Source organism: Delphinapterus leucas, chromosome 3 (assembly GCF_059928025.1).
Source record: "Delphinapterus leucas isolate spDelLeu-1000000601 "Yukka" chromosome 3, BTC_Dleu_Yukka2, whole genome shotgun sequence".
Classification (NCBI taxonomy): domain Eukaryota; kingdom Metazoa; phylum Chordata; class Mammalia; order Artiodactyla; family Monodontidae; genus Delphinapterus; species Delphinapterus leucas.
This window is the reverse complement of record NC_143131.1, coordinates 2,069,872-2,085,472: the sequence shown is the minus strand read 5'-3', so window position 1 is coordinate 2,085,472 and position 15,601 is coordinate 2,069,872. Positions and strand designations below refer to the sequence as shown.

At 45.8% G+C, this 15,601-nt stretch overlaps 1 protein-coding gene across 1 annotated transcript in view; it reads right to left on the bottom strand.

Moving 5' to 3' along the window:
* The window catches only part of CEP72 (centrosomal protein 72), a 39,231-nt gene extending 23,877 nt beyond the window's left edge, over nt 1–15,354 (bottom strand). The window contains 4 exon segments of the mRNA XM_089908355.1: nt 7,183–7,291; nt 9,937–10,129; nt 10,652–10,779; nt 15,276–15,354. Of these exon segments, the coding sequence (XP_089764481.1) occupies nt 7,183–7,291; nt 9,937–10,129; nt 10,652–10,779; nt 15,276–15,354 (509 nt within the window).
* Nucleotides 15,355–15,601: the final 247 nt, after the last annotated feature.

The following is a 15,601-nucleotide window of genomic DNA, read 5'->3' as shown; positions in this document are numbered from 1 at the left end:
ATACCGCGAGCACGGCCACAAGGTCTCCGAGGAGGAGGAGCTGGTGTCTCTACCACAGTGAAGCTGGAGCGGCTCAGCCAGGACAGCTGGTCGCCACAACAGGATTCATTCAAGGACAGAAGTCCCAAGAAGCTCCCCTGTGCTAGGATCTCCTAGCACGTCCACAGTGCCATACGTGCGATCAAGAAAGTTCAAGGAGGACTCCCCTGGGGATCAGTGGCGAAGACTCCCTGCTCCCAATGCAGGGGCGAGGGTTCGATCCCTAGTAGGGAACTAGATTCCCCCATGCCACGTAGCGCGGCCAAAAAACAAACCAACAAAAAAGCAAGTTCAAGGATGTGGTGTTCCGACTTTCTATTTTCACATTAAGTGAAAACATTTCCCTACCAACTGAAATGTGAGGTTTTAGAATAGGACGTCCCTCCATACAGAGGTACATACCTCATTTCCAACAAAGACAGCTTAAGAAATCACTCTTCAAAATAGAACTCAATCACATACTATGAATATTGATTTTATGATACCTTATCATACTTTGAGAGATCAATGAATGATATTCCTTATTTTCTCATACTGAAGGTGTTCCAGATCCCTGCAGAAAGAAGGGGACTTGGTTCTCCTTCGGGGTCTGACCACAGAAACCTGACAGTGGACACATGCAGCCTCTCTGGGTATCCACTGTCACCTCTGGATAACAGGACATTGCACCAGATCACCTAAACCCTGTGGTAGCTTAGTCTTCGGATAATCAAGGACAGGTAAACTACAAAGCACTGCTGAAAGAAATTAAAGACGAGATAAATAAATGGAAACACACCCCGCGTTCACTGATTGGAAGACTTAACACTGTTAAAATGTCAATACTACCCAAAGCAATCTACAGAATCAGTGCAATCCTATCAAAATCCCAATGACGTTTTTTGCAGAAACAGAAAAACCCATCCTAAAATGAGTCTGGAATCTCAAGGGACTTCAAATAGCCAAAACAACACTGAAAAAGAGCAAGCATTAGAGCTAGACTCAGATATGGCAGAAATGCCGGATGAAATCAGACCCTGATTTAAAACAACTATGAGAAATAATGCTAAAAGATCTAATGGAAAAAAGAGACAACATGAAAGAACGGATGGGAATGTAAACAGAGAGATGGAAATTCTAAGAAAGAAGCAAACAGAAGCGTTAGAGTCAAAAACACTGTAACAGAAAAGAACACCTCTGATGAGCTCTAGACTGGGCATGGCTGAGGAAAGGATCTCGCAACTTGAGAATATATCAATAGAAACCTCCAGAACTGAAAAGCAAAGATTAAAGAAGACTGAAAAAAAACCAGAACAGAATACCCAAGAATCGTGGGACAACTACAAAAGGTGTAACATACACATTTGACAATACCAGGAGAAGAGGGAGGCGAACCCAAAAAATATTTGAAGATGACTTAAAATTTCCTTAAGTTAATGTCAGACACCAAATCACAGAAACCAGGAAGCTCAGAGAACAGTGGCAGAGTAAATGCCAAAAAAATTACAGCGAGGAATATATTCTACTGGAGAAAACCTAAGACAAAGAAAAAAATCTTGAAATAGGCCAGAGGGGAAAACCATGCAAGCAAAAATAGAGTGAAAGACTTAGTATGGAGACAAAAAAACTACCAACCTAGAATCTGTACCCTGCAAAATTATCCTTCAAAAGTGAAGGAGAAATAAAGACTTTCTCAGATAAACAAAAACTGAGGGAATTTGTTGCCAGTAGACCTGCCTGGTAAGAAACATTAAAAGAAGTTCTTTAGAGAGAGAGAGAATGACACAGGTCAGAAACTCAAATCAGAGAAGAAATAAGTGAAGGCAGAATAAAAACTTCTATTTTTCTTACAATCTAACAGGCAACAGTTTGTTTGAGATAATAGCAACAATGTACTCAATACGTTATGTTCAGGTATTACACGCAGGGTTATAGTTTGGGTATAAATGAAATGAATGACAGCAATGATAAAAGGGACAGGAGGGAGGAATTAGGAATATTTTGTTATTATAAGGTACTTGCACGACCTGTGAAGTGGTATAGTGTCTGAAAGTGGTCTTGGAGTACTTGTAAATGTACATAGGCAGACCTTGGAGATATTGAGGGTTCAGCTCCAGACCACCACAATAAAGCAAATACTGCAATAAAACAAGTCACACCATTTTCTTGGTTTCCCAGTGCATCTAAAAGCTATGTTTCCACTGTACTGTAGTCTATTAAGTGAGCAATAGCATTATGTTAACAAACAATGTACATACCTTAATTAAAAAATGTTTTCTTGCTAAAAAATGCTCACCGTCATCTGAGCCTGCACAAGTCATAGCAGCAGCATCAGAGATCACTGCTCACAGAGCACCACAGTATAAAGAGATGGAAAAGAGCGAAATATTGCAGGAATTACCAAAGTGCGACACAGAGACATGAAGTGAGCGAATACCACTGGAAGAACAGCACCAACAGATCTGCCTGACGCGGGGTGGCCACAACCCGCAGCCTGTAGAAACACGATATCCGCAAAGCACGATAAAGCAAAGCACGAAAAGCGAGGTCTGCCTGTCCTGTGCACTCCAGAGCAGCCACTAAAAGTGAAAACATAACTGACATGCTAAGGAAAGAAAATGGAATCATAAAATGATCATTTAAAATCACAAAAGGAAGGAAGCGATCAGAAGACAAAAACAGGAACAAGGGCGACAAGTAGAAACAGCGAACATGCAGCTATTAATCCAACTGTATCAATAACCACTTTAAACATCAATGGTCTAAATGTACCAAGTAAAAGGCAGAGGTTGTCAGCGTGGATCAAAATAAAAGGCCCAACTACATGTTACCTAAAGAAACCCACTTTAAATATAAAGACACATAGATTAAAAGTAAATGGATAGAGAAAAATAGACCATGCTGACACCACTCAAAAGAAAGCAGAAGTAGCTACACTACTTCCAGACAGAGCTGACTTCGGAGCAGGGAGAGTGATCTGGGATAAAGAGGGGCATGACGTGAGGACGACTGGCCGGTTCTCCAAGAAGACATAACAGCCCCTGACATGTCTGCGCCTAATAAGACAGCATCAGACTACGTGGTGCAAAAACTGATAGAACTCAAGGAGAAATGGATGGATCCACTTCAACACCTCTCCTTCAGAAAGGGGTAGATCCAGCAGTCAGAAAGTCACTAAGGACATAGCTGAACTCAGCACCACCCATCACCTGGATGTAGTGACATCTACCTCATCCAAACAACAGGATACACATTCCCCCCAAGCTCACATGGAACATTCACCAAGACAGAGTCATTCTGGGCCCTAAAACACACTTTTACATATTTAAAAGAAAACAAATCATATGATATTTGTTCTCAGGACACAGTGGAATTAAACTAGTAATAAAATAAATAACAGAAAGATAACTGGGAAATCTCAAAAAACTTGGAGATTAAACAACATATTTCCAAATAACACGAGTCAAAGAAATCTCAGAAGTATTTTGAACTAAAATATTTCAAAATAAAAATATTTTGAACTAAATTAAAAAGAAAATACATCTTATCAAAATTTGTGGGATGCAGTGAAAGCAATGCGTAGAAGGAAATTTGTAACACTGAATGTATATATTAGAACGAAGTAAGCTCCGAAATCAATAATCTAAGCTTCTAGCTTAGGAAACTAAGAAAATAACAAATTAAATCCAAAGCAGGAGGAAGAAAAGAAATAATAAAAATTAGGGCAAAAATCAATGAAACTGAAAACGGGAAAAAAAAAATCAACCAATCCAAAAGCTAGTTCTTTAAAAAGATCAACAAAATGGAAAAACCTCTATGCCACCAGGTTACCTAAGGAAAAAACGGCGCAAATTACTAATATCAGAATTAAAAGAAGGAGCACAGCAGGAACTGTTCTGTGGACAACAAGAAGATAACAGAGGAACACTTTGACACTCTATGCCCACAAATGTGATAACCTAGATGAAATGGAATGGTTCCTGGAAAGACACAATCTACCAAAACCAACACCAGTAAAAATGGATAATCTGAACAGACTGGTATTTATTACAGACTTGAATCAATAATTGATAGCCTCCTAAAGCAGCAGGTCCAGATGGGTTCATTGGTGAATTTAAGGAAGAAATTATACCAATTCTCTACAATCTTTTCCATAAGACAGAAGCAGAAACAGAGGGAATACACCCTAACTCATTCTATGAGGACAGCATTATCTTAATACCAGAACCAGCAAAGACAATACAAGGAAACTATAGACCAGTTATCCCTCATGAACACGGATGAAAAAATCCCCAACAAAGTATCAGCAAATTGAGTCCAACAATGTATAAAAAGAAGTCTACACCACAGCCAAGTGGGATTTACTCCAGGTATGCATAGCTGGTTCAATACTTGAAAGAAATCAGTGTAATCCATCACATCAACGGGCTCAAGAAGAAAAGTCATATGACCATATCAATAGACACAGAAAAAGCATTTGACAAAATCCAATACCCATTCATGATGAAAGTGGTCAGTCAACTAGGAATCAAAGGGAACCTCCTTGACCTGATAAAGAACACCTATGAAAGCCCACAGCTAACATCACACCTGGTGGTGAGAAAGCATTTGACAAAATCCAATACCCATTCATGATGAAAGTGGTCAGTCAACTAGGAATCAAAGGGAACCTCCTTGACCTGATAAAGAACACCTATGAAAGCCCACAGCTAACATCACACCTGGTGGTGAGAAACCAGCTGCTATCCTGCTGAGATCAGGAACAAGGCAAGGATGTCCCCTCTACCCACTGCTTTTTAACATTGTACCGGAAGTCCAAGCTAACACAATAAGACAAGAAAAGGAAATAAAAGGTATACAGATTGGGAAGGAAGATATAAAACTATCTTTGTTCACAGATGACATACCAACCATCTATGTAGAAAATCTCAAAGAATCGACCAAAAAACAAACAGAAACTCCAGGAACTAATAAGTGACTCTAGCAAGATTGTAAAATTCAAGATGTATGGGTCACATTGTGTCCCCTAAAAAAGAGATGCCAAAGTCCCAACACCCCATACTTCAGAATGTGACCTTATTTGGAAATAGGGTCTTTACAGAGGTAATCGAGTTAAAATGAGGAAATTATGGGGAGCCCTAACCAATACTACTGGTGTCATTATAAAAAGGGGAAATTTGGACACAGGACAGGCAAGCACAATGCGGAGTTCTGTGAAAAGGCACAGAGAGAAGACAGCCATATGAAGAAAAGGACTGGAGGGAGGCATCTACAAGCCAAGGAACACCGACAATTGCCAGCAAAGTACCAGGAGCTGGAGTCATAGAATGGATTCTCTCCCAGAGCCTCCAGAAGGAAGCAACCCTGCCAACACCTTGATTTCAGACTTGTAGCCTAAGAACTGTAAGACAGTAAGTTTCTGTTATTTTAAGCCACCCTGTCCATGGTACTTTGTCACCATCAGCTGTACACAAGTCAAATACCAGCAATGAACAACTGGAATTTGAAATTAAAAAACCTAAATTAGCCTCAAAAGAACAACATGCTAAGGTATAAATCTAACAAAATATGTACAACATCTGTATCAGGAAAATCACCACCCTCTGATAAATGAAATCAAAGAAGAACTGAATAAATGGAGAGATATTCCATGTTCATGGATAAGACTCAATAGTGTCAAGATGTCAGTTTCTTCCCAACTCAATCTGTAATTCAATGCAATCCCAATCAAAATCCCAGCAAGGTAGTTTGTGGATATTGACAAACTAATTCTAAAATTTATACGGAAAGGAAAAAGACCCAGAACTGGCAACTCAATATTAAAGGAGGCCAAAGTCAGAGGACTGTCTCCACGTGACTCACAAAACTCACGCAAATGTGGACGGGGCTAGAAAGCTCTGTGGGGTCTCTTTCATAAGAGAACACCAATTCCATTCATGAGGGCTCCACCTTCAGGACCTAATCACCTCTCATGGGCCCCATCTCCTAAACCCATCATGCTGGGGGTTAGGATTTCAGCATACGAATCTGGGGTACACAATACACAGACCATTCCGCAGGGTACCACGTGCAGCTGTCTACCCAGCAATTAGTTTGATTTGAAATAGGGAAGTGAGGGGAGGGGAGCTCCAAGGGAGGCATCTGAGGGAAGGGGAGATTCTAGAGATTTGAAACTGATCTTAGAACAGAAGTTGGCAAAGTATGGCCCACAGGTCAAATCTGACCCACTGCCTGTGTTTGTAAACAAAGTTTTATTGGAACACAATCATTAGTTTATGTATCGCCTATAGCTGCTTTCATACTACAAAGGCAGGGTTTAGAAATTGAAGCACAGATCATATGGTCCACAGAGTTGAAAATATTCTCCCCAGCCCTTTACAAAAAAAAGTCGGCCGACCTCTACATTAGAGAAATTTACAGATGAGCTAAGGCATACAATGAGAGAGAAAGAAAACTATTAAAAGCCTCAAACAAATCAAAATGGTGTACAAGAAGGAGTATATAATCCTCGTACATCACAAGCAAGGTAAACACCACACACATGAAGACTGTATGCTTTCAGAGCACATTTAAACACTACCCACCCTGACAATCTAAAGTTAGACATAAAGATGCAGACGGCAGGAGCTGGGAGATGGTGAGAAGCCGGGCACAGGCTCCCACAGCCCAGCCAAAGCAGAGTGGGAGCCCTGGTCACAGAGCACTGAAAGAGAACGCGGGAAGGAGCAGAGCCAAGCACTAACACCGCCAGGGTGGGGAGAGGAGGCTCCAGCAGCTGTCAGATCTGCTCAAAGTGCTCACATCCAGAAATAGCCAAGATCTGCGTTGTTTAGAGATCAGAAAGTAACTGAAACAGAACCTGGAAGCAGAAACAGTTACAGAAGGGAAAGCGGCTGCCTCTGAGGAGCGGGCCAGGAGTAGAGAGAAAGGACTGCTGCCTCTCACCGCAGGTCTTTTGTGCCACATATTTTACATCCATCACTTTAATAAACATTTTAAATATTTTTAAAAATACCATATAGAAAACGTGGACGACAGGAAGAGAGGCTGTCCCACAGTCTCCTTGATCCCCAGCTGGTATCCAGCGTTTCTCCCCACGCTCCCCTGGATGTCTGTCCTCTAGGGGGCAATCGGCACTTTAGTTAATACCACTCCTGTTCATACCTTTCGACTCCGAAAACGGCCGGGAAGGTGTGCTTTGAGTCCAACGATTCCTCCGAAGCCAAATGCAGCCGGGATGCTCTCCGCTCACTCTCCCTCACAGGGCGGTCATCTAGGGTGGAGGTGCCGCAGAGGAACTAGCAGGCCACGAGGCAGGTGGCAGGGCCCAAAACCAAACCCCGCGGTGTGCCTGCCGGCCTCCCCTCAGGACTAAAGGTGCCCCCTTGCCCAGCCAGCCACACATGGCGTGTGACCAGGACTGCCATCCCTTGTTCTGGGGACCTTCCCTCCCCTTAGGGCTGACCCCACCACGGCATCCCCCAGATCACTGGGCAGACCCAGGAAAGCAAGGCTGGGCTCCGGGGGCTACATCTGGTTTACCAGCAATGCCGAGCACTGATTCCCAGAGGGCCGGCAGCTCGCACCAGGCTTGCACCTCGGATGCCCCGGAGGCAGGAAAGGAAACACACACACACAAGTTCTCACGCAGGCTCGTCCTTCTCATCTCCTCTTAACGCACATCCTGGGTGCTGGGCGAGGTTCCCAACCACACTGACACCCCTAGCAGGTGTCCATGGGCGAGGAGCCTGAACACACTGGAGAGAAGACGCCCTGGCCATGTGTTGGCGCCCAGGGTTTACATCCTCAGATCCTTGGGACCAGAACAGGAGACAGAGCCAAGTTTAAACTGTCCCCGCGTGTGCCCTGGGTCCAAGAAGACCCCACTCGTCCACAACTGCACCTCCTCAGAAGCACCCGAGGGGGGCTCCCCTCCCAAACGCCAGAGCTCGGCCCTCGGGATGGCTGCCACAGAGCTCCTAGGGAGCACTGAGCCCACAGCACCCCGGGAGGTGCACCAGCTCAGTGAGAAACGGGGGAATGAGGAGGTGCCCAGTACCCACTTCCACAGGTGTGGCCACCGCACAGCAGCCCCGACCCGCACGTGGGACGCCCCTGGAAGCCCCTCTGTCCTCTCAGGGACGCCATCCACCACACACCAGCCTGGGGCCTCCCGTCTCAGGGCCTGGACGCTGCTGTCATGCCGACAACACGTGACTCTACTTGCCCAGCCTGAACTTCGCTTCGGCGTCAGTTCCACGTCCCTTACTCTGAGCATCCTTCTCTGGACGGTTCCACTCTAAATTCAAACTCAATATGACTAAAATTAGATGCAAACCCACCTTGTCCCCCAGACCGCATGCTCTCCTCACTGCGGCACTGTCCCAGACCCCGGCCCAGGGCGCCCCAGATCACTCTGGTGGCACCCTGCTGGGAGAGAGGGCCTTCCGAGCGTCCCCCACTCCCGCACTGACTGGCCCCAGTTATGCTCCCACCTCACGTCTGAAAGCACCTTTCACGTGTGGGAAGGCTCTCACAACCCCTTCTCTATACAAGCAGTCTAAGACTGAATTTACAACTTTCATCACAAACGGAAACAAGTGATTTAAGACTGAAGACTGTAAAAACTTTCCATAAGGATTGTCACGCTTCTGTGAAAGAGTCAAATTCAATTGTTTACAGGATACATAAGAGTCAAATAAAAGTTAGAACACAAGCACTTAATCCTCCCAAATATCTAAAAATTAACATTAAATGTCGAAATTCTAAGTAGGTTTGAAACTAAACAGCATGCCTCTGAGGGTCAGTGCCCCTAGGCCCAGGCAGGCACAGCCTAAGGGTGCGGCCAGGCTCCCCAGAGCTCACGGCCCGCCAGGACCGGGGTCCAGGAGGTAAGCCAACGCACGCGCGCAGCTGGGGTGTTCATGAGACAAGCTGTGTGCAGCTGAGAGGTGCCACTGGTGGGGTGTCTACAGGCCCTGGTAGACCCTGAAAGGACAAGAGCCATGGTCTGCCCACCATGGAGCCCAGCATTTACCTGACAGATGCTGCCATGATGTTGGTCTCATTTTGGTTTGGGTAGCTCAGTCCCTGGGAGGTGGAGACGCCCCGAAAGCCCCCCAGCCTCCCCGGGCTGTCAAGGGCCCTCAGGACGGAGGACACGCCATGATCACTGGGGGCACAGAAGGACCACCCTCCTCCAATCAGACACCGCTGCACCACGAATCAGCACTTCACACAGGAGGACCCGGGTCCGAGACTCCAAGCCCTCCTTCCCCAGGGTTTCCACGGCCAGCATGCCCTCTCCCCGGGAAGTGCGACATGGGGGCGGGCATTAGCAGTGCCCTGGCCACACTGCTCACAGCAAAGTGGCTCCTGAGAGCCGGGACAGTGGGTGGGAAGACGCTGTGGCTTCCCCAAGCACAACCCTCCTGACTGGGCACGGCTGGTGGGCACCCTGGTCGCTCAGCCTGCGAGCCTGAGAGATCCGGTTCTTTTAAGGCTACGGGCCACTGAGCCAAGGTGGTGACTGCACCTGCCAACAGGACCTCACACTCTCGTGCCTGTCACCTGGGGAGGGCGTGGCACTATGAACTTCCCGCCCATGTCCTCCCAGGTGGACGTAAAATCAGGTTGAACCCAGGTGTCCAGCTGAGCCTGAGACGATGCCCAGGAGACCATGCCAGGAAACAGGGCACCAGGAACAGCTAGAAAGCAGAGCCAGCCCATGCCTGTGCCCGTGGCCCAGCAGCCATCTGTGGCCGCAAGGAAGGGGCTCCCTGCCACCTTCCAGGCAGCTCTCCTGTGAGAGGAGGAAATCAGCTTCCCTTTCCAGAAGGGTCAACAGCGCCATCACCCCAAGAACACGAGACACCCATCGGGCAGCACCAAGCGAGGCCCAGAGTGCTGCCGGCCTACGCAGCTGCCGCAGCCGCGGGAGCATGCGCACCACGAAGAGGCGGTAGTCAGACTTGCTCTCCACCACAGGGTACAGCCGGAAGTGCACTTCCGCGAGCTCCGTTAAGCAGTGGAGCCGGAAGACCTCCGCCAGCGAGGAGATGCGGATGTGGTAGACGCTGAGACGCTCCAGCGCCGCCAGGTACTCCATGCCCTGCCAGGACAAACACGGCAACACGAACCAACCCCCAACCTCACAGACGCGCCCGAAACGCACACGCACCATCACCGGGAGAGCAAGGGGGGTAGGTATTGCTCAGCTGGGAGTCCTGCGCCCCCACGGTGAGACGGCCGCGCGTGCCAACCGCGGGGAGAGGACAGCCGACGCCTGCTGTGTGGATGAAGAGAACGACGGCTGATAAAGGACGAAGGGTGACTGGCGTGCACACATTCATCTTTCGGGCCTGATCTTATTTCCTTTACAGATACAACCATCTTCATCAGAGAGCTATGACTTCTCGTTAAAGTAGTTCCAAGACATAATGTGATGCATAAGAAATCCAGCTCACAGCAAACACAAGAAAATCAGCACAAGACTTACAATCACTGTGAAGTGTATGGCTTACAAGTACTAGAAGCATAGTCATAAAACAGACTGCCTTATTTACCATAAATGTACTACCCACTGCTATTGACAGCAATACATTTTCTTTCTAGAAACAAACCTAAAACTTACCTCTAGACTAACCAAGGAGTTTCGTGAGAGATCTAGAGATTTTAGACCTGTTAAATTCATCAAAGAATTTCCTAGGTGAGTAATCTTTTCTTGGTAAGTTCCAGGAATAGATAATGACCAAAGTTCAGCTAAGAATAGAAAATTAAGAGATTTTAACTTTATTATTTTATTGAAAATAAATTACTGCAATAATCTATTCTCCCTCCAAAACCCTCTCACCAGGAAACCCTCCTAAGGGGGTTCCCACTTCCACACCTGACTGCTCAGCCCCACTGCCTGTGGGCCTCTGTGCAGGGATCGCAATCTGAAACCCACTCGGTAGCTGACCTGACCACCCGTGCTGTTACAGGTGAGGGCCAGCTGCACACGAGGTGCACCGAACACCTCTACGTGGCACACCCAGTAAGCAGCCGTTAGACAAACATCAGCACAAAAGTAAGCTTCTGTAATGAAAAAGACACTGTGTCTGGATACACCAGTATCTTCCCAGGAACTTTTGTTTTAAAACACATCTTGATTACATATGAAACTGGTTTTTGGGCTTCCAGTTCCAGACAAGACAGAGGAGACATATTTCGCCCTATTCCTCCCCATTTATTAGACCTAAAAACCCTGGACAAGAACACGGGAAGCAACTCTGAAGCGTGGCGACTCTGAAGCGTGGGGACTGTCTAGGGACCTGAAGAAAATGGTCAAGCACTGAGGGTTGGTTTTGTTCTGTCTCCTGTACATACATCCCGATCTGAGTGCAAGAGAAGCTGGCCACCCAGAAACACCCATGGACACCTACCAAAAGATACGGGTAAGTCTGATATCCATGGTCAAAGGACCAGGAGGGGTGGCCTTGCAGGACAGACTCCTGACAACCTGAGCCCCACTCCAGCCCAATGCCAAGAAAAAAACAAAATGTACCTCGTAAACCTGGCCTCGCACGGTGGCCAGCACCAGGACAGTGTGAGTGGACATGACTACTGCCCTGGACTGGCTGTAACGAGGCATCTGCAGTTGCTACGTGTGTGACAGGGGCCTGGCCACCACCTCAGCAACAAGGCAGCACCCAGGCAGTGCCAGTACTGAGTAACAAGATTTAAATAGGAAGCAGAGTCCCAATCAAAATGACCAGTCAAAAATGATCAAGAACTAGGAAAATCTCAATCTGAATGAGAGAAAACAATCAATAGATACCAATAATGAGATGACAGAAATTAGAATTATCTAACAAGGATTTTAAAGCAACTGATATACAAATACTTCAATGAGCAATTATGAACATGAATGAAGAAAATAGTGGTTCTTGGCAAAGAAACAGAAGATGTAAAGAAGAAACAAATTTCAGAAATGAAAAATATATTAACTGAAAGAAACAAACAGAAAACCATGGGAGCAGCTCAATAACAGAATGGAGATGACAGAGGAAAAAATTCAAAGAGATAAAATGCAAAGATAAACTGAACAAAATTGTCCTATCTGACCACCAGAAAGAAAACAGACTTAAAAAAAATGAACAGAGCCTCAGGGGCCTGTGGAAGAAGAAAAAGCAATCTAACATTCATGTCATTGGGGTCCCAGTGGAGATCCAATCAGAGTTTCAAGAAGAAAAGAAAAACAGTATGGCTAAAAATAAAAAATTTTAAGTTAAAGAAATAATGGCTGAAAACTTCCCAAATTTGGCAAAACACATAAACCTACACATTCAAGAAGTTGAGAAAACCCCAAACAGAATAAAGGCAAAAACTGACACATCAGAATCAAACTTCTGAACACTAAAGACAATGAAAGAATCTTGAGAGCAACCAGAGAGAGAGGCATTACCCAGAAGGAGAAACAACTCCCATGGCAGGGAGTTACTCCTCAGAAACCATGGTGCTGAAACAAAGGAAGTGCTCTCACATTTTTCCATTGCTGAAAGAAAAGAACTTTAAACTCAGAAATCTATATCCACCAAAAACAACCTTCAGGACTAAAGGTGAAATATAGATATTCTCAAATGAAGAAACACTAAGAGAATCTGTCACCAGCACACCTCCCTAAGATAACTGCTAAAGAAAGATCTTCAAACATTAAGGAAAGATAAAAGAAGGAAACCTGGGACATCAGGAATGAAGAAAGAATAATGAAACAGGTAAACATGTGGGTCAGTGTTTCCTCCTAAGCTATTTAAACTGTTGGATGACTATAAAAAGAAAAAGTCATATCATTACTGTGGTTCTCAGGTATGCAGGGGAAATGTCTAGACAACTAAATTATAAAGTGGGAAGATAATGAAACCTAAATGGTGGTAAAATTTCTATATTCACCTGACGTGATAAACCGTTCACACAAGTAGACTGTGCTAAATCACATACTGTATACTGTAATTTGTAGAGCAACCACTAAAAAAGCTATACAAAGAGATATGCTCAGAAATATAATAGGTAAATCAAAATAGAATACTAAAAATACTCAAGTAAACCACAGGAAGGCAGGAAATTGGAAACAAAAGAAGAAAAAACAAAGGGAACAAACAGAAAAATAAATAAATGGCTCACTTAAGCTCTGCTGTATTAACGCATTAAATGTAAATGGTCTAAATACACTATAAAAGATAGGGATTGGCACTGTAGATTAAAAATGATATACAGTATACACTGTCTACAAGAAACTCATTTCAAATATTATGATATAGGTAGGCTTAAAGGTGAAATAGCACATAGATGGGTAAAGACATACCCTGCGAACACCAAACCAAAGAAAGCTGGAGTGGCTACACTAATATCAGATAAAGTGGATATCTCACTGTAGAAAATTATCAGGGATAAGGAGGAATAATACTACATATGCTACAAGGGTCACCCCAACAAGAAGACATAAAAATTCTAAATATGTATGCACCAAATAGCACAGCTTTGTTGCCTACATATTTAGGATCTTTAAGTGAAAAGAGAAATAGATACATCCACAATTAGAGTCAGGGGTCTCAATACCCCTCTTCTGGTAATTAAGAGAATCACTAGACAGAAAATCAGCAAGGATACAAAAGAATTGAACAACGTCACAGGTCAACAAGATCAAATTGACATTTATATAACACTCCAGTCAATGACAGAGTACACATTCTTTCCAAGTGCACTTGGAACATTATAGACCAGATCCTGGGCCATAAAACAAACTTCAAATTTAAAACAATTAAGATCATACAGAGTATGTTTTCTAACCATAATGGAATCACACCAGAATCAATAACAAAAAGAAAAAAATACCAAACAAACTAGGAAAACCTCCAATCACACAAAAATGAAAAGAACACACTTCTGAACAATCCATAGGTCAAAGAGGAAGTCAAGGGAAATACACAAACACAGTGAACTAAATGAAAATGAAAATACAACATAACAAAACTTGTGGATTCAGCTAAAGTTGTGCTTAGAGGGAAACTTATAGCACTAAAATGTTTATATTATATTTAAAAAGGTCTCAAATCAGAAATCTAAACTTTCATCTCAAGAATCAAGAAAAAGAAGAGCAAAATAAATGCAAAGCAGCAGAAAGAAAATTATACAGAATCAATGAAATTTGAAACCAGAAAACCAATGGAGAAAAAACAAAAGTTGGCTCATTGAAAAGATTAAGGAAATCCATAAACCTCCAGAAAGACCAAGAAAGAGAAGACAGAGATGGCCAATAACATGGACCGGAAGAAGGGTATCACTACAGACCCCAGAGACATTAATAGGCTAATAAGGAAATACCACAAACTCTACATAAATTTAACAACTTAGATGAAATGAACCAGTTTCGCAAAACCCCAGACAACTGTAACTCACCTAAGATGAAGGTGATGATACAAACAGTTCTATAATGACTAGAGAAACTGAATTTGTCATTTAGAAGCTTCAAATACAGAAATTTCCAGGCCCATAAGGTTTCACTGGAAAACTCCATCAAACAAAGAAGAATCGGCACCAATTTCACACAATCTCTTCTGGAAAACAGAAGAAGGGGCAATTTACCAACTATTTCAGTTGGGCATTACGTGGATGACAAAACTAGACAAAAACAGGAAAACAGAAAACTAGCGACCCGTATCCCTCAGGACATGGGCCCACAGGTGCTGAGCACAGGAGGAGCAGGGTCCGGGACACCCTGGAGTCCTACTAAAGGAGGGCACGCCCCTCCTCCAGACACGAAGGCGCTCCAAGCTTTTTCAGAAAATCAGCCTAACGCACCTTATTAACGGGGAAAGAAAGCCCAAGTGACCTTATCGGTCAAGGCGAAAAGCACTGGCGCAAGGGCGCAGCAAACCCGGCTCGGAAGAGCTCCCCGCGGGCGGTCTGCGAGGCCGAGCTTGGCCCCCGCCTCTCCGGGGGCTCAGCTCGGAACCCCAGCCCCTCCCCCACCCTCCCCCACTTCGGCCCCCCCCAGGCCTGCCCCTCACACCCCCCCCCGCTGCTCCGGGCTCCCCACCCGCTCCCGGCCTGCCCCGCAGCCCACCCCTCACCCTCGCCCCCCCAGGCCTGCGACCGTTCGGGAACCGCGGTCGCGTTTCGGCACCTCTGGCCCGACAGGTCCGCCGACACCTCGGCGGGAAGCTCGCGCCCCCGGCCAGCGCCGCCCACCCGTCCGCCGCCCACCGCCCGCCGCGCACCCAGGCCGCGGTGAGGCGCCAGCCCGGTCTTCCCCCGGATCTCCTCTTCACACAGAACCAGCCGCCCCGCCGGCGCCATTCTTTCAAACGGCGCACACCTGTCCGCGCCTGCGCGCTGTGGCTGCCGACGGCCGAGGCGCGGGGCCAGGATCCAGGGTGGGACCGGGGGGCGGGGCCAGGGGGCGGATCGAGGCCGAGGGGGCGGGGCGGGGCCAAGGACCTCTGCGGGGTGCGGGGTGCGGGGTGTGAGCAAGCGGACGAAGATGCCGGGAGGAAGCGTTAGGGGAAGTCGGTGCCGGCCCCAGGGCTTACCTGGGGACTCGACG